The 18,581-nt window shown below is 44.6% G+C and overlaps 1 protein-coding gene across 1 annotated transcript in view; it reads left to right on the plus strand.

Moving 5' to 3' along the window:
* LOC134331883 (polyamine-modulated factor 1-binding protein 1) overlaps positions 1–18,581 on the plus strand; it is a 210,232-nt gene that overhangs the window by 173,259 nt on the left and 18,392 nt on the right. Inside the window, exons 19-28 of the mRNA XM_063013419.1 lie at positions 2,509–2,676; positions 8,765–8,986; positions 9,161–9,391; positions 10,608–10,838; positions 13,258–13,380; positions 14,343–14,469; positions 14,656–14,813; positions 15,439–15,685; positions 15,898–16,087; positions 18,392–18,545. Of these exons, the coding sequence (XP_062869489.1) occupies positions 2,509–2,676; positions 8,765–8,986; positions 9,161–9,391; positions 10,608–10,838; positions 13,258–13,380; positions 14,343–14,469; positions 14,656–14,813; positions 15,439–15,685; positions 15,898–16,087; positions 18,392–18,545 (1,851 nt within the window). The remainder of the gene's footprint in view (positions 1–2,508; positions 2,677–8,764; positions 8,987–9,160; positions 9,392–10,607; positions 10,839–13,257; positions 13,381–14,342; positions 14,470–14,655; positions 14,814–15,438; positions 15,686–15,897; positions 16,088–18,391; positions 18,546–18,581) is intronic.

Consider the following 18,581-nt stretch of genomic DNA (forward strand, 5'->3'; position numbering starts at 1 on the left):
GGGGAGCACATGGCACCAGGATGCACTATGGGAAACGGCAAGCTGGCGGTGGCAGAGTGATGCTTTGGGCAATGTTCTGCTGGGAAACCTTGGGTCCTGCCATCCATGTGGATGTTACTTTGACACGTATCACCTACCTAAGCATTGTTGCAGACCATGTACCCCCTTTCATGGAAACGGTATTCCCTGATGGCTGTGGCCTCTTTCAGCAGGATAATGCACCCTGCCACAAAGCAAAAATGCTTCAGGAATGGTTTGAGGAGCACAATGAGTTTGAGGTGTTGACTTGGCCTCCAAATTCCCCAGATCTCAATCCAATCAAGCATCTGTGGGATGTGCTGGACAAACAAGTCTGATCCATGCAGGCCCCACCTCACAACTTACAGGAGTTAAAGGATCTGCTGCTAACATCTTGGTGCCAGATACCACAGCACACCTTTGACGGGTCAGTGCTGTTTTGGCAGCAAAAGGGGGACCAACACAATATTAGGAAGGTGGTCAAAATGTTATGCCTGATTGGTGTATATATTATGGGTGCTCAGGTGGTGCAGCGATAAATTATTCTAGCCTACTACTGCTGGGATCCAGGGTTCGAATTCCCAGTGGCCGGTCGGGTGTCTTCATACAGATATGATTGGCTATGTCTGATGAGGGGGATGGCCGGGTCACCGCAATGGATTGGATTCCTGTCCGGGGTGTGTTACTGCACTGTGCCCAGTGATTCTATTTTTAAAAAATGCAACAGTAACTGCAAAACAAACGTCTGCACAGAGATAGGAAAAGAGTGCTGTCAGGGTGTGTCTCTCCGTACACAGTGCTGATCTGCACTGCACTCATCAAAGTGTAGGTGACAAGATGCATACGGCATGCTGCCCATGTGTCGCAAGGGGCGTGGGTTAGCTTTATTCTCCTCAATCAGAGCGGGGAACGGCATTGGTGGAGAGGAAGCATGACGCAATCGGGCAATTGGACGCGATGAAAAATGAAAAATCCCACTTACTGTAATACTGTGAAACCCATAACACCCCAAATTATTGCTGGAAATCCCCTCCATCCCGCTACATAATCTGTTTCAAGGTTGGTCAGTAACACTAGGGATTAAGGCCTGGCTTATTGTCCAATTCCAGTTGAAGTTGGATGGGATTTAAGGTGAAGACCTTGTGCACACCAGGCAAGCTCTTCCACATCAAATTCTGTAAACTACCTTTAATGAGAGCAAAACAGGGCATTTCCTAAACTGTTGCCATGCATTTGCATTTGGAAAAGACACAAGTCTCTCCATCAGACTTTACATTTGGCATTCGGAAGAACAGCCATATAACACAGGCAGCAGGTGGCGCAGTGATAAAGTACATGAACTCACAACTGCTTGGATCTGGGGATCCGAATCTCAGCGATGCTATTAGCCATTGGCACGTCTGCACCTACTTGACCTAGGCCTAAACTGCCTAAACACTGAGTGGCACACTCTCATTGCCCGTCCCAGGCCTGGATAGAAATGTAACGCTTGTGACAGGAAGCACAACCGGTGTAAAAACTCTGCCAGGTCTGGTATGCAGCAGACTTGTAGTACATTGTCTTAATGTTTTGGCTAATCAGTGTTTAGAACACTACTATATAAAGTTTTATATACACTGATCAGCCATAACATTAAAACCTCCTTGTTTCTACACTTACTGTCCATTTTATCAGCTCCACTTACCATATAGAAACACTTTGTACTTCTACAATTACTGACTGTAGTCCATCTGTTTCTCTGCATGCTTTGTTAGCCTCCTTTCACCCTGTTCTTCAATGGTCAGGACTCTCCCAGGACCACCACAGAGCAGGTATTATTTGGGTGGTGGATCATTCTCAGCACTGCAGTGACACTGACATGGTGGTGGTGTGTTAGTGTGTGTTGTGCTGGTATGAGTGGATCAGACACCGCAGCGCTGATGGAGTTTTTAAACACCTCATGGTCACTGCTGGACTGAGAATAGTCCACCAACCAAAAATATCCAGCCAACAGTGCCCAGTGGGCAGCGTACTGTGACCATTGATGAAGGTCTATAAGATGACCAACTCAACCAGCAGCAATAGATGAGCGATCGTCTCTGACTTTACATCTACAAGGTGGACCAACTAGGTAGGAGTGTCTAATAGAGTGGACAGTGAGTGGACACAGTATTTAAAAACTCCAGCAGCATTGCTGTGTCTGATCCACGTATACCAGCACAACACACACTAACACACCACCACCATGTCAGTGTCACTGCAGTGCTGAGAATGATCCACCTGTTGAAGAACAGGGTGAAAGCAGGCTAAAAAAAGTATGTAGAGAAACAGATGGACTACAGTCAGTAATTGTAGAACTACAAAGTGCTTCTATATGGTAAGTGGAGCTGATAAAATGAACAGTGAGTGTAGAAACAAGGAGGTGGTTTTAATGTTTTGTCTGATTAGTGTATTAAGTTTTATACACAATTTTATATACAATTACTGACTAAATTGTATTCGTGTCTACAGCTTACAGAGCAGGTTCAGATGTTAAAGTCTAAAACTGAGGAGGTTGGGGCCTTGGAAAACAGAGTCAGAGGACTAGAGGAGCGTCTGAACCAGACCGAGGAGCATCTAGAGGAAGAGAGACACCAAAAGTCCTTGATCAACTTGGAAAAAGAAACTCTTCTTGTACAGGTGAATAGTATGCATGGCATGTTTATTCTTCTTCTGCTCAGACTTCTAAGAAACACTGACAGGTGAATTGAATAACATTAATTACCTCATTACAATAGCATTTGACTAGGGGTGGGGTATATTAGGCAGAAAGGTGTTAACTTGGCATCCAGATTCTACAGATCTCAATCCTTGCTGGAGAAACAAGTCTGATCCATGTATGCGCCACCTCGCAGCGTACAGGATTAAAAGGATCTGCTGCTTTCTTGGTGCCAGGTACCACCGGACACCTTCAAATTTCTCCTGGAGTCCATGCATCAGCCGGGTCAGAGCTGATTTGGCAGTAAGACGGTGACCTACATTATTAGGCAGAGCGGTGTATAGCAGGAAGATGCTCAGAGTATGGAAGTCTCTAGTGAGTAGATCACCCCACACTGAGATGTTCATGGCATCAGCAAACCACAAATAGCTGTGGAATTTCAATTAGCTTCATTTAATTAGGGGATTTAGCTCGTGGCACAGTTCCTTCATTTATTTTAATCTTGTTTATTCACCTTGATTGCTTCACTATATAGCTTTTTTTTAATTAGGGCAGATTGATTTCATTGCATTGATTCAGTATCCTTATTAAATCTAAACAATGATCCCCTCCCCCAAAGCGGAGCTATTTTTTATAATTAATGGCTGCGTCTAGGTGGATGTGGATGTGGGGAGATGTCTGTGTGTACATTTCTGTAGGGTGGGGGTGTTTAGTAAAGGGTATGGAATAATTACGGTATTAAATTATTATTCATTTGCAGCAACTACAATAGACTCACTTTTTGGTGTGTAATGAAGTGTGTGGATTAGTGTTGCTCAAAATATTTTCGGTTTAATACTTCTGTACTGTAATGGGCCAAATCAGCCGAACAGTGCACACATTTACCTTAAATTTACCCTTCCAGGTATGTGATGAAAAGCCTCGTAATGGTATTTTTCTGTTTTAACTCTTTAAACCACGTTGTGTGGAGTTTGCATGTTCCCAGTGTCCGCGTGGGTTTCCTCCGGGTGCTCCGGTTTCCTCCCACAGCCCAAAGACATGCAAGTTAGGTAATTTGGATATACCAAATTGTCCATGACTGTGTAAAACATGACGTTAAAATCCAAATAAACCCGCTCAGGTGGCGCAGCGGTAAAAAGACACGCTGCAACCAGAGCTGGATTCTGAGTACCTTGTATCGAATCCAGCTCTGCCTTACCGGTTCGAGGCTGAGTGGCTGTATGAGCGACGATTGGCCGGTTGGGGGTGGGACAAAGAACCGGATGTGGGTCTCTCTCTGTCAGAATGCGATTGCGACCTCTGCCGGCTGATTGGAGGCGCCTGCACAGAGATGAGGAAGAGTGCCCCTAGGGTGTGTCTCTCCGCATGCAACGCTAGGTGGCGCCACACTCATCAATGTGTGGGTGGCAAAAATGCATCCGGCTGCTGCCCATGTTTCGGAGGGGATATGGGTTAGCTTCGATCTCCTCGGTCAGGGCAGGGTTCGGCATAGACAGAGAGGAAGCACGATGCAAGGTGAACAATTGGATGCGCTAAAAAAGGGGGAGAAAAAGGGGGGGGGAATACAAATAAACAAACAAACATGGAAACATGGACTCCACTAGACATCTAAAACCTGAAGTCCTGTGGTATCTGGTACCAGGATGTTACCAGCAGGCCTTTCAACTTCTGTACATTGCAAGGTGGATTGTCCTTCAGTGCATCCTGGTTTCATTTCTTCTATAAGTAAATGATGCACATGTGCCTGGACATCCACATAATCTTGGAGAAAACAGAATTTGTCACAGACACAGAGGGATCGGAGGCCTGATGGAGGAGGCATGTGGAGAGGTCCCCAGAGTGGTGGCTTTGGTGCAAAAGAAGGGCAAAAATAATAGTTTTGTTAGCCATAAGAAAAATAAAGCTTTTGCAGCAGCAATGTGCCTGTTAGACATCCAGCCAGGTTTTCCTGAATCTTTCACTAATATTATGCACTGTATATGGTAAAATGTATATAGTTTCTTCAAACTCTTAGCGCTACAAAGCTCTACACGCTTGGACAACCAGACTCACCCCAGTGCTATTATGCTACTGATAACATTCAATGCGTTTATTCAATTCCTTATAGTGGCAACGCATACCGTGTATAATTATACAGATTTCAGTCATGTCACCACATTTACACACCACATATGCTTTTGCTATGTGCAATACACCTTGTACCCTCATTTTACCCCCTTTTTCAATCCGCTGACCAAGGTGGTGTCCAAAGAGGGTATATATTCACCTGGCACACACTCTTTCTGATGCGTGCACCGTCCATTAATCCCTTCTTATTTGCCCATACTTCACCGATCTCTGCGCTCCTCCACCCCAGGTGCCCTGGGCATGGTGAACCTCACCCCTTATTAGTCTTGACTGGAGGCCAATTTTGTCTGCTACGGACACTTGCCAATTGTGTCTGCTAGAGGGCGCCCAGCTGAGATTCGAACTCGGGGAGCTCAGAATCCCAGTGCTGGTGTGTCTCCTGGACGCCCCTTAAGTGTTTTACTTTTATAAGTGCTTAAGTGTAGTTTGTGTTTTACCTTTTATATAATTTACCTATTTAGGCATCTACAGGCTTTCCTCAAACATCTCATTGTACTTATACAGTGACAATAAAATAGCGAAAATCCTGATGGTTGCTTTTTAAAAGCTGTTGATTTTAAGCAGCTGGAAGAAGTGTAAGTCTTAAATCCATGGCTTTATTCCTTATTTTTTATTAACCCAAGCATAATCATGATTGTGCCACCTGTTACAGGTGTAGACATTCTAGACTTTTAGTCTTTAAGAGTGAGAGGAATACAAAAGCTGCAAACTGGCCTTCAGCGAGTCGCTCAGGTGGCACAGCAGTAAAATATGCTAGCACACCGGAACTGTGATTTCGAATACATCGTATCGAATCTCAACTCTGCCATCCGGCTGGGCTGGGCGGCCACATAAACAACGATTAGCTGTTGTTCAGGGTGGTATGATCCAGACCAGGGTTCCTCATAACTGGTGCAATTACGACCTCTGCTGGCTGATTGATGGCGCCTGCGCAGAGTTGGAGAATAATGCTAATCAGGGTGTGTCTCTCAATGTACAAGGCTGATCCACATATGAACTCGCCTTGTGCAGGAGAAAAAAGGCAGTGGGTACTGCACACGTGTCGGAGGGGGCGTGTGTCAGTTACGAAGCTCCTCAGTCAGAAATGGAGGGTTAAATCGGCAGAGGTGAAGCATAACGCAACCAGATTAGGGCAGAAAATGGGGGGGGGGGGGGGGGGGGTTACTGGCCTCCAGCGGTACAGAACCCACCTAAAGCACCTGTAAAGATAGCTGTCACAGATGTCTGTGATGTCTGTGGGAGGTGTTCTTATCTGAACGAGCATTATTAGGCCATGTCACCAGCAGCTGGACGTGGAACGCTCAACGTAACCCGTTTAACACTTGACACTTGCGAACCAGCTTACGACCCTTTTGAATTTAGTCTGATAACTTGGTTTATGCTGTGCCTGAAATCAACTTCATCTGGACCCCTGCTATCAAGCCCTTGTTTTCACCGGCAGCTCCCCCTTCTTTTCCTCGTCTGTAGGAAAACGATATTAGAAACAAAATGAGATTTGAAATTCGTATGTTTGACAAGCAGCTTGATGAAGGGGTTTCGTTACAGGGCTCTGATTCATGGAAATTTTATGCTAATAGTCCTGCTGGCCAAGCGATCTAGTTGGAAATTAATCAGTGGTTTAGATGGGGGTGGAGAGGAGGGGGGTGTATAAACAGCCCTTTTTTTCTGTCCTTTCTCTCTCCTTCTCTCTCTCTCTCTCTCAACCACTGAATCTCATCAGAAATAGCCATGGGGTGTTGTCTGTGCGGTGAGGTCGGGAGAGAAATTGGAAGTTAGAAAATTACTCTGCAGCTTAGCACTGATTGATGCGGTAATGTATGCGGCCATGAGTGTAATGTTGATCAGACTCTTTTCCTGTCTGTCTGTCTGTCTGTCTGTCTGTCTTTTGTTTATCAACGTGACATCCTTTTCTTTCCTGGCATATCCTCTCACCTCATCTTGTATTTGTTCTATTTTTTTCTCCCGCCCTACTGTGTGTGTAGTGAGTATGGACCGTCGCTCTCCTCCTCTCGCCAGAACCCCTGAGAGACATCAGTGCGATGGAGTCACTAATAGAGTCATTATCGGATTTCACTCTTTTAAAACAACACAATTAGTGCAGCGCTCTTAATGACGCTTGCAAGGTAAATGCAGGCCAATCTTCTTCTCTCGGCTCTGCCTCTGCCGTTTTTACACGGTCACGCCGAGCCGAGGGGACTTAGCACGCCACCCTGAGCGAACCGAATCAATCACAAAGCCAATACTGTATGCGTGTGTTCTTGTTTGTTTTGCTGTACGTACCTGCGCATGTGTTTTTGAATGTAATTGATCACTTTTATCCCATAAGACAGCAGTTCCACCACTTCTTATTCTTGTAATGTAGCATTAACAAGGAGGAAGAATAATACTATACAATCTGGCATATTATACTCCAGAGTCTAATAATCTAACACTGAGCCTCTGTCCTTGAACTGCCACAGGCACGCTTCGGGAAGTATGCAGTGCGTGTATGTGTTTGTGTAATTCTATGACCCGTCTCTGAGCTAGTCAATGTACAAACATCATGTCTTTAAAATGCATTAAAATATTTAAACTGAACAATTTAATTGTATTTTGTAAATATGAACAAATGTAGCATTTGATGCATGGGACAGAGGCATGGTAAACCCTGTGTTACATTACCTCACCTATTAATTACAAAATGATCATATTGGTAATTTATCAGAGGGATTGGAGGCCGGATGGGGAAGTGTAAAGATGTATCCTGCAGCTTCACATGTGTTGGAGGAGGCATGTGGAGAGGTCTTCAGAGTGGTGGCTTGTGTGCAGAAGGGACACTGTCCATTTTATCAGCTCCACTTACCATATAGAAGCACTTTTCTCTACATACTTTTTTAGCCTGCTTTTACCCTGTTTTTCAATGGTCAGGACCCCCACAGAGCAGGTATTATTTGGGTGGTGGATCATTCTCAGCACTGCAGTGACACTGACATGGTGGTGGTGTGTTAGTGTGTGTTGTGCTGTATGAGTGGATCAGACACAGCAGTGCTGATGGAGTTTTTAAATACCGTGTCCACTCACTGTCCTCTCTGTTAGACACTCCTACCTAGTTTGTCCACCTTGTAGATGTAAAGTCAGAGACGATCGCTCATCTATTGCTGCTGTTTGAGTTGGTCATCTTCTAGACTTTCATCAGTGGTCACAGGACGCTGCCCATGGGGTGCTATTAGCTGGATATTTTTGGTTGGTGGACTATTCTCAGTCCAGCAGTGACAGTGAGGTGTTTAAAAACTTCATCAGCATCGCTGTGTCTGATCCACTCATACCAGCACAACACACACTAACACACAGGTCAGTGCCACTGCAGCGCTGAGAATGATCCACCACCCAAATAATACCTGCTCTGTAGTGGTACTGGGAGAGTTCTGACCATTAAAGAACAGCATGAAAGGGGGCTAACAAAGCATGCAGAGTAACAGATGGACTACAGTCAGTAATTGTAGAAGTACAAAGTGCTTCTATATGGCAAGTGGAGCTGATAAAATGGACAATAGTGTGTAGAAACAAGGAGGTGGTTTTAATGTTATGGCTGATCAGAGTATGACTCAATGGTATCTGCACACATATGCCAGTCATCCATTCCAGAGGCACTGATGCAACCCAGAATTTGCTGATAACAGTCTGAATGGACCTGTTGTTATTTGGCAAAGAGAATTCAACATCAGTTTTCCCAAAACACAAGCTGAAACGTAGACATTTTATTGCATAATAGAGTTTCAGGTTGCATTTCCTGATGCAGAGTTCAATTGAAAGAAGATAGATAGAAAGATAGATAGATAGATAGATAGATAGATAGATAGATAGATAGATAGATAGATAGATAGATAGATAGATAGATAGATAGATAGATAGATAGATAAGAATAAATAAATGAGTGAACACGACCACCTGCTTGCATTTCAGTGTGAGAGTCAACGGGTGGCACTGCGTGATCTCACTGCAGAGGTCCAGCAGTGGCAGCAGGAGGCACGGGACCAGAGGGAGAGCCGGGAGAAGGAGGTACAACAGCTGACCGCGGAGCTGCAAGAGGTGCAGACTCGCCTCCAGCACCACAGAGCCAACCAGGAGCACCTGCGAAGACAACTGGAGACGGCCTACAAACAGCAGAGAGACGCTGAAGAGAAGGTGAAGCGTGCACTCATGTACACCACAGGACACTCCTGTTACGCTTCCTGTCCTGAATTAGAATAACAGCCTGTTTATTCAAATGTACTATTTTTGAGGATGACACAGATATTAAAGCTCATTAATGAACATGTGTATTAGAATGTCTTCATTGTGCTGCGATTGTGTTTCCAGGCCTCTTCTAAAGAATCAGCTCTACGTTCTCAGAACTCTGAACTGAGTCGAGTGAAGGCTGATCTACTCGATGCTCAGAGAGCGGTTTTGGACTCAGAGGCCAGATTGCAGCCACTCACCGACTCTTTGGAGCTCTACAAAGACAAGTACAAAGCCTGTCTGAGCAAAATAGCAGGACTTGAGAGCACACTACACAGTCATGAGGAGGACCTGAAAGATGCCAGGGCTCAGGTTAGTCTCCTTGTCGATGAAACAACGTTCCTCCAGGACCAGGGTGCAACATAGAACAAAACGTTCAAGACAGTACAGTACGCAGTGCAGATAAACAGTAAAGTAACTACAAAAAGGCCTAAAATAAAAGCATATTATCCATCAAAAGAGTCCATCATGTATGTATGTGTGTGTGTGTCTGAGTCCATCATGTATGTATGTGTGTGTGTGTCTGAGTCCATCATGTATGTATGTGTGTGTGTGTCTGAGTCCATCTTGTATATACAGTATGTGTGTGTGTGTGTCTGAGTCCATCATGTATGTATGTGTGTGTGTCTGAGTCCATCTTGTATATATGTGTGTGTGTGTGTGTGTCTGAGTCCATCTTGTATATACAGTATGTGTGTGTGTGTGTCTGAGTCCATCATGTATGTATGTGTGTGTGTCTGAGTCCATCTTGTATATATGTGTGTGTGTGTGTGTGTGTGTGTGTCTGAGTCCATCATGTATGTATGTGTGTGTGTGTCTGAGTCCATCATGTATGTATGTGTGTGTGTGTCTGAGTCCATCATGTATGTATGTGTGTGTGTGTGTGTGTCTGAGTCCATCATGTATGTATGTGTGTGTGTGTCTGAGTCCATCATGTATGTATGTATGTGTGTGTGTGTCTGAGTCCATCATGTATGTATGTGTGTGTGTGTGTCTGAGTCCATCATGTATGTATGTGTGTGTGTGTCTGAGTCCATCATGTATGTGTGTGTGTGTGTCTGAGTCCATCATGTATGTATGTGTGTGTGTGTCTGAGTCCATCATGTATGTATGTGTGTGTGTATGTGTGTCTGAGTCCATCTTGTATATATGTGTGTGTGTGTGTGTCTGAGTCCATCATGTATGTATGTGTGTGTGTGTGTCTGAGTCCATCATGTATGTATGTGTGTGTGTATGTGTCTGAGTCCATCTTGTATATATGTGTCTGTGTGTGTGTCTGAGTCCATCTTGTATATATGTGTCTGTGTGTGTGTCTGAGTCCATCATGTATGTATGTGTCTGAGTCCATCATCCATCCAAAAACATGCAGTCAGGTTAATTGGAGATACAAAATTGTCCATTACAAACTTGAACTGATGAATCTTGTGTAACCAGTAATTTCCTGTCCTGTCAGGAATATAACCAAAGTGTGTAAAGCATGACGTTAAAATCTTAATAGATAAATAAACATGTAGTTTTGCTACACAAGGTGGATGAGCGGGAGGAGCAGGTGCTGCGTCTACAGGCCGAGGCGGTGGCACTGCGGGGTGATGTTAAAGTGCGGCGTGCTCAGCTGGAGAGTGGAGACGAAGCTCTGGCTACTTTAAGCCAGCGTCTCAGAGACACGCAGAGAGAGCTGGAGCTGAGCCACACTCACGCACACGAGTGTGAACTGGTCATCAGTACGCTCCGAGATAACGTGGCCATCCTGAAAAGACAGGTCAGAAATATCGCCCATGCTTTATTAGATTTAAATGGATAACTGTAAACTCAGGACTATTAAACAACAAATCCTAATTTCTGAAATGATGCTGGTAGCACTCACTCACACAATGTCATATTGGTCCAGCTTTTTAGGAACAAACAAGTACACCTCCTGAGATGTTTGGCCAGGTCTTCCACAAATCCTGAGTCTGCCTCCAATTCATTAAGCGCTGTCTGGCTCTGTCTGGCCATAGCTTTAAACTTTTAGCCTATTTTCAGCCCACATAAGATGCCAACTCTGAAGTTGAGTTCTAAACCATCATAAGTAAGATGACACATACACTGAATTTGTCGTAAAAGTATGTAGACACCCAACCACAAGCTTGTTTACATATTTTTGCAGCTATAAATTATATAATTTAATATAGACTTGAGCTGCGTCCGGAATCGCATACTTCCATACTCAATAGTACGTGAAATGAGTACGCGAGAGCGGTTAGTATGTCCGAATACATAGCATACACAAAAAGGTACGCGAGAAGTACCCAGATGACCTACTCTTGTGGTCCGCTAATGTATCCCATAATGCAACTGGAGCTGCGTAGGCGTTCGAAGCGGAATAAGAAACAAGAAAGATAGCGGAAAACGGAGTTCTCTGTTTACAAGTGTAAGTAAGATAAATAAAATACCACTGTACTCTGTACCACGCAACCTCCGAGCCACTAGTCTCACTCGACTTGAGCCTCCACCCAGGACTAAAGGAAGACAAGCATCAAGGCTCTTCTCTGTTCTAGCACCCAAGTGGTGGAATGAACTTCCTCTGTCTGTCCGAACATCTGAGTCCCTTGCTGTCTTTAAAAAAACGATTAAAAACCCACCTTTTTACTAAACACTTAAGCTGACTTGTACCTATTTACTAACATTTTTTTCCATTTCCCAAAAAAAACAAAAAAACACTCTGGTTCTAACAGGTTTCAGCAGATTTGTGTTCTTTGACTGTTGTTTACTAAAACTTGAGAAATGAAATGTTTACTATGGAAGCACTTCTGTAAGTCGCTGTGGATAAGAGCGTCTGCTAAATGCAGAAAATGTAAATGTAAAATAAAAATAAATAACAAAAAGACCATAAATATCCAAAATTTTGCTGAGTGGGGTTTGTAATGAGTCTGTAACTATGGTGATATTACGTCATCACGTCCCCATGTCATCACTTGACGTTGGTAAGATGGCGGATGTAGTACGTAGCGGTGTTGTGTGCACACTGCACACTTCTGTACTGAAAGTATGTACTTCTTTACCGGCCGAGTAGTGCATACTTCCTCAAATCTAGTACGTACTCTGTAAGTATGCGACTCCGGACGCAGCTAGAGTCTTTTTTACAGCCTTCACAGCCACAAATCTTCTGGGAAGGCTTTTGGAGGTAATTTGGTCAAACAAGCATTTGTGTTGTTGTTAAATGCTTGGCTGTCAACCACCATTTCAGTTTGTTTCCCGTTTGTTTCAAAGATGTTCAGACCACTGAAGTTCCTCAACACTAAACTCATCAAGTCATATCTTTATTGACCTTCATTTGTGCACAGAGGAGGGCACAGTCTTGGAAGGACCTTTGAGAAACTGTTGGAAGCATGTGTTTCATTTTTGTTAGCAAAGGATGCGACTAAAACACCTCAAATGAATAATTAGTTTGGTGGAAAAACCCTTACAAAATACCTCACTTGGATTGTGAGTAGAAAATAGTTTTAATCTTGTCTGCAGAGAAGGATCACATCGACAGAGTCTCACACAGAGGCTATGTGAATGCGATAACAATTATAATAACAAACATCCTTATATATCCTGTTGGTGACCTTGTTGGACAGTGGAAGATTCCAGTTTTTTTTTTTTTCTTCTATTTTTTCCAACTTTTCCCCCCCAAATTTTCTCCCCCAATTTGGTCGTGTCCAGTCACCCCGATTGCGTCCTCTCTACTGATTCGACCCTTCACCGCTGACTGAAGACGCCTGTCAACTGACATACGCCCCCTCCGGCACGTACACAAAATAGATAGTGCGTTTTCCACCTGCACGAGTCGAGTTCACACACCAATCGGCACTGTGTACGGAGGGCCACACCCCCATCAGCATCTTTCCTCAGCCCTGCGCAGGCGCCGTCAGTCAGCCAGCAGTGGCCGCACCGATAAGGCATAACATTAAAACCACCTCCTTGTTTCTACACTCACTGTCCATTTTATCAGCTCCACTTACCATATAGAAGCCCTTTATAGTTCTACAATTACTGACTCTAGTCTATCTATTTCTCTACATACTTTTTTAGCCTGCTTTCACCCTGTTCTTCAATGGTCAGGACTCTCCCAGGACCACAACAGAGTAGGTATCATTTGGGCGGTGGGTCATTCTCAGCACTGCAGTGAGTCTGTATTTGTCTGTATTTTCCAGGTGGAGGAGAAGGACGAGGCTGCGGTTAAGCTTCAGTCGGACTTTTCCGTATACAGAGCTACTCACATGCACTCAGCTTCAGACTACCAATCCCAAATCACCCGCATCCACCAACTAGAGCGGGTGAGAACAAGTTCCACAAGTCGCATTTTTGTTTCCGTGGTTTCCAATATGCGCCAAGAGAAACCGGCTCCATTCTGAGAGTCTTAGCCCAGATTTGTAAGCACTGGTGACTAATTGTTTGTTATGGCAGCAAGGTTGAGCTTTAATGGACTGTAGTGGGGCGATCTATCAAGCTGTCAGGTCAACTGAAGTGGCAGAGCCACTCTTGCACAGCGTTAGTATAGCCGTGATTTAGTGGTCCCTCTCTCACCAGCGGTATCAGATTGATTACCTGCTGGCCACGCTGACAGTGCCGCCATCTTCCAGCAACCTTTTAGTGGCATTTTACAGACGGTTAGAGCCCCTCGTTTGGCTATTTATACATCTGTAAGTGGCTATAAAATATAGATTTGTCTTGACGGGTGTTCGCTGCTGGGGCACGGAAACCTGCGCCTGATGACACCTCGTTATTTTAATAGGGCACTATAAGGGGGATTAGGTGTACTTCCGGGCATGAGCGTTCCTTTTGTCGATTTTTATTTCAGACTTGCTGCTGATTAATCTCCAAGTGTCAAAGTGCGCTTTGTGGGTGGTAAAGTTATTCACACGCCTTGATGGAAGGTAAGATGACAGGTTACGCCCCTCTGACGTGTTACGTGGCTCTAGGTTGCTATGGTAATTAGCAGATAGGATGCCTGTCAAGATGCCCAGATTGGCAAAATTGGAGGCGACACCTGTCAGGAATCGCTGTGGCTACGCACGGGACGCCTTCCCGACTTTGCGTGTACGGTGGACGCTAAATGAGGCTGGAGATGAAGGTGGAGATGGAGAGATGGCCTGAGGGCTTGGGACGGTGAGGGGGAGTACAGACTGCTCAGGTGGACCTCTTTTTTGCCTCGAGCATCTCTGCTTTCCCCTGAGGCATGGGCGCATTTTTGACAGGTGTTTGACAGCAGTGTGTGTGTGTGTGTGTGTGTGTCTAGGCTCTCGCCCAGGCTCTGGAGCGCTGTGGCGATGAGGCGCGGGAGCTCAGTACCTGTCAGTCAGAGCTGGAGAAGCTTAAAGATGAAGCACAGAGACAGAAGCAGCTTAAAGATGGCAGTCTAGGAGGTCAGTGCGGTAGCTGCCTACTGTCCACTAATCACCATTCTATCTTTGCTTCACCTGCCCTAAACTCCAGGTCTTTTTTTATAGAGATATGTGCCATTTCACCGAATGGGTGCCATTTGCGTGTAGTAACTAGATGAATTTGAACTAAACTTGATATCAAAAGGTTTATTAATTTGACGTGGCTAGAGGTACGAAGGCTGCAAGAGCTTGTGAGGCAACTTCAGGCCGATGCAGTGCAGGATGCTCAGTGCAGACAGGCAGAGGTGGACGGTTTGGAGCGCAGAGCAGCCGACCTGGAGGAACAACTAGAGGCAGCTCAGAGGCAGTGTGTCCAGAAAGAGCAGGTACACACTTACACTTCATCCTGATTGCAGCGGGTTCAGTGCCAACAATCTATCACTTGGCATTACACCCACTGATACAAAGAAGCTAGTCCACCTCTGAATGTTTAAAAGTAAAGAAAAAAGCCGCTCAGGTGGCGCAGCAGTAAAACATGCTAGCACACCAGAGCTGGGATTTCGAATACACCGTATCGAATCTCAGCTCTGCCATCCGGCTGGGCGGCTACATGAACAACGATCGGCTGTTGTTCATAGGGTGGGAGTTGAGGAATAATGCTGATCAGGTTGTGTCTCTTCGTACACAAAGCTGATCTGCAAATGAACCCGCCTCATGCAGGTGAAAAGATGCAGTCGGTACTGCACACGCGTCGGAGGGGGCGTGTGTCAGTCTCGCTCTCCTCGATCGGGGCGGGGGTCAGCACCAGTAGAGAGGAAGCACAACGCAATTGGTTAAAAAATGCGCTAAAATCAGGAGAAAAGGGAACAAAATGCATTAAAAATATATAGATTTTCTGTTAAACGTAATAGGCTATGCTAATGGTAAGCAACACTGAGATGTTACCTTAAGCAGCCAAGTCACAGTGAAATGTAAAAAAATTGAACCAGATTTGAAGGTGTGTTCTTGCAGGCTGTGCAGAAAAGAGACACTCTGCTGAGGCAGTCCGAGGCAGACCTCGTCCAGGCGCGGGAAAAAATCCGAGGCAAGGCAGCGGAGGCAGAGAGGCAGGCTGCTGTTGTTCAGACCTTGCGTGCGGATCTCCGCCAGGCCAAGAAAGAGAAGAGAGAGCGGGAGAATGAGTGCGGTACACTGCGCACACAGCTGCTCCAGCTCCGCGATGAACTGAAAGAGGCTCGAGCCAGCTGCAGAGACAGCGGTGAGAATGAGAAACAAAGTCATCCAGCATTAATAATTTTAGATACCTAGATTACGAATAACTGCTTTCTGTTTTTTTTATTGGGTTTGTAGAAGAGCTTTATTATGGCAAGTCAAATGTATGACTTCAGGTACTTCATTTGATGATTATTTCATTTGTAATATAGTTCTTTTGTAACATAGTGTCTGTGTTTTTGTGTGTTGACATTTCAGCACAGGAGCTGGCACGTCATGAAGAGAAGATACTGCTCCTGGAGGGAGGGCAGCAGCAAGCACAAGAGCAGCTGGCAGAGCGAGTGGCGGAGGTGGTACGGGCCGAACAGACCCAGAGGAAGCTTCAGGCCGAGCTCAGGAGGCTCCAGCAAAGACTGGAATCCACTGAGCAGGATCTTCAGCACCACAGGTACATTCCAAACCCAAAAACATTATTTCTCTAGGGAAATTGTGTTTATCTTAGATTTTTAAGAATTATTTGACTATAATTATATTATATATTATTTTATCTGAATATAATTTAGTTATCAAATCAAAGATGATTGAAAGATGAATCTAATTTAAAGATCAGAATATGTTCACCACCTTTATATTATTTTTGTGTTATTTTCAGTGTATAAGTGTCAAAAACAACCCCATTATTTTACATTAGCCTAAAATATATGCAGTTCCACGAGACCATGGAACGCATTAACAGGTTTCCCATACATCCTTATGGAAAAACATACCTTGAAACACCACTCCCAGAACCAACTGTCAAGTTTCAAGGCACCACTGTATTAATATTATTGTGTGCAATCAGATATCTTATACCAACACCATGAAAAGCATAACCCAGGCTATACGTCGGCAATGACATGATGCGGCTAAAGCATGAAGTGGCTAAAGTAGGCGGACTCCACAATTTTAAAAACTTTTAACTTTATACAAAAGAGGAGCTGCCCCACCTGGGGATCGAACCCAGGACCTTCTTGTTGTGAGGCGACAGTGCTACCCACTTAGCCACCGTGTTGCCCAACAGTGCAAGACGTTCATCCTGGCATTTTAAGCCTATCAAAGGCCACATATTTGATTTGCTGCTTTAAGTAGGAACTCCCTTTTGACTTTCTCTTCCTTAGACATGGACAGTTGTACTGCTCTCTTTCTCAACATAATTAGAAGAATATTTGGATAGGGGCTCTCATTTTTTCAATTTGGAACAGCTCTGACTTTCTCAAGAGGTTTAGATTGTTCTCAAAATGTTTTTTGAAAACAGCTCTGACTTTGGAAAAAGAGTGCTGTCAGGGTGTGTGTCTCTGTACACAGTGCTGATCTGCAATGCACTCGTCAAAGTGTAGGTGACAAAATGCATACAGCTGTTGCCCACGTATCAGAGGGGGTGGGGGTTAGCTTTGTTCTCCTCAAACAGAGCAGGGATGGGCATTGGTGGAGAGGAAGCATGACATAAAAGGGCAATTGGATGGGAGAAAATGTATAAACAAAATATATATATATATATATACTGTATATATATATATATATATATATAAAACATGGTTGGTAATTTGACCCCTCTTTTGCGAATACTTTTGGGAGGTATCTGTGCCCATTCATTTATAGGGACTGATGTTGGAGAAAAAGGCCTGGCTTGCAATCAAAGTTCTCATACATCCCCAAACCATGTCTTTCTGGCCCTTGCATTGTGGTCAGTTAGTCACCAGTTAGCACAAGCAGTTCAGCTACTTTTTGTTCTGTCTCAGCTATCAGAAATCAAGCACTGATTTATATCAGGTTTTTGAATGTCCTGAGCCTCCTCTGAGTGTAACGGGTGCATTGTTCAGCGAGTATTCTTTTGTCTCTTCTGGTCACAGCCCTGCTGTGAGATCAGATATTTAAAAGAGCACATAAAAAGAAGCGGCAGAGTCTTAACCAGCTGTTTTGCCAAAGGTCACTTGTTCAGTCAGGCGTCAGGGCTAACGCTAAAGCTCTGCCGTTTGCCTGCCAATATGCATTACGGGGGATTTAGTAATTAAGCGATAGGCTGAGGACTAAATTGGGTGTTTGTGGGCCGCAGAGACACCGCTAGGTCCCTGCAGCCATGCAGATAGGGGATTCTAATTGCCTGGGAAATTGATCATCCTCGCGAGGGTGGGCTAAGGGATTGCGCGAGTGATCGATTAGCTGTTACTGTGGCTGGTTTGTCAATGCAGGTGGAGAGAGAGAGAGAGCGTAATGAAGGAGCAGGATTTAAAGCTCACTTTCCCACCCCACCATGTAATTAACCTTTTTTTTCTTATATATTTGTATGCGTAATGATTTAGAACCTAGTACATCACTTAAAATGTAGCAAAAATAGCAAGGCCATGCATATGTCCAATAAGATCATGGTCATGTGTCCATATACAATTTGTTTATATAGTGTATTTATACCCTCAATTGTAATTGTATCAGAACTGTTAAGTCGCCCATACATATATACAAATATAAAGAGAGCGTAAGAGAGGGAGGATGCACTGCACACATACATCACACACACATCAACGCCATCTCTGTTGTGAAGTATGATGGAGGATGCATCATGGTTTAGGGCTGCATCTTTAGTCATTTCTGATTTTTTTAAACAAGCAATTTGGGCACCAACAACCCTGCCACAGTGGGAATCACGTAACCTGTAAATGTTAGCTCCTGAACCATGTCTGGATGTTTTTTACATAACCTGGGTGTTGTTCTACAGAACCCTGCTGGAGCAGTTAAAGGTGGAGGTCAGCAGCAGCAGGCAGGCTCAGCTCAGTGCACAGCAGGAGGACATACAGCTGCAACACAAAAACCAGGAGCTCCAAGAGGAACTAAACAGCACCAAACAGAACATTTTACGTCTGCAGGAACAGGTGAGCTCAGCCACCTTGCTACCCCTGCTGGGGTGG

The sequence above is a fragment of the Trichomycterus rosablanca genome, chromosome 17, assembly GCF_030014385.1.
Source record: "Trichomycterus rosablanca isolate fTriRos1 chromosome 17, fTriRos1.hap1, whole genome shotgun sequence".
Lineage (NCBI taxonomy): Eukaryota > Metazoa > Chordata > Actinopteri > Siluriformes > Trichomycteridae > Trichomycterus > Trichomycterus rosablanca.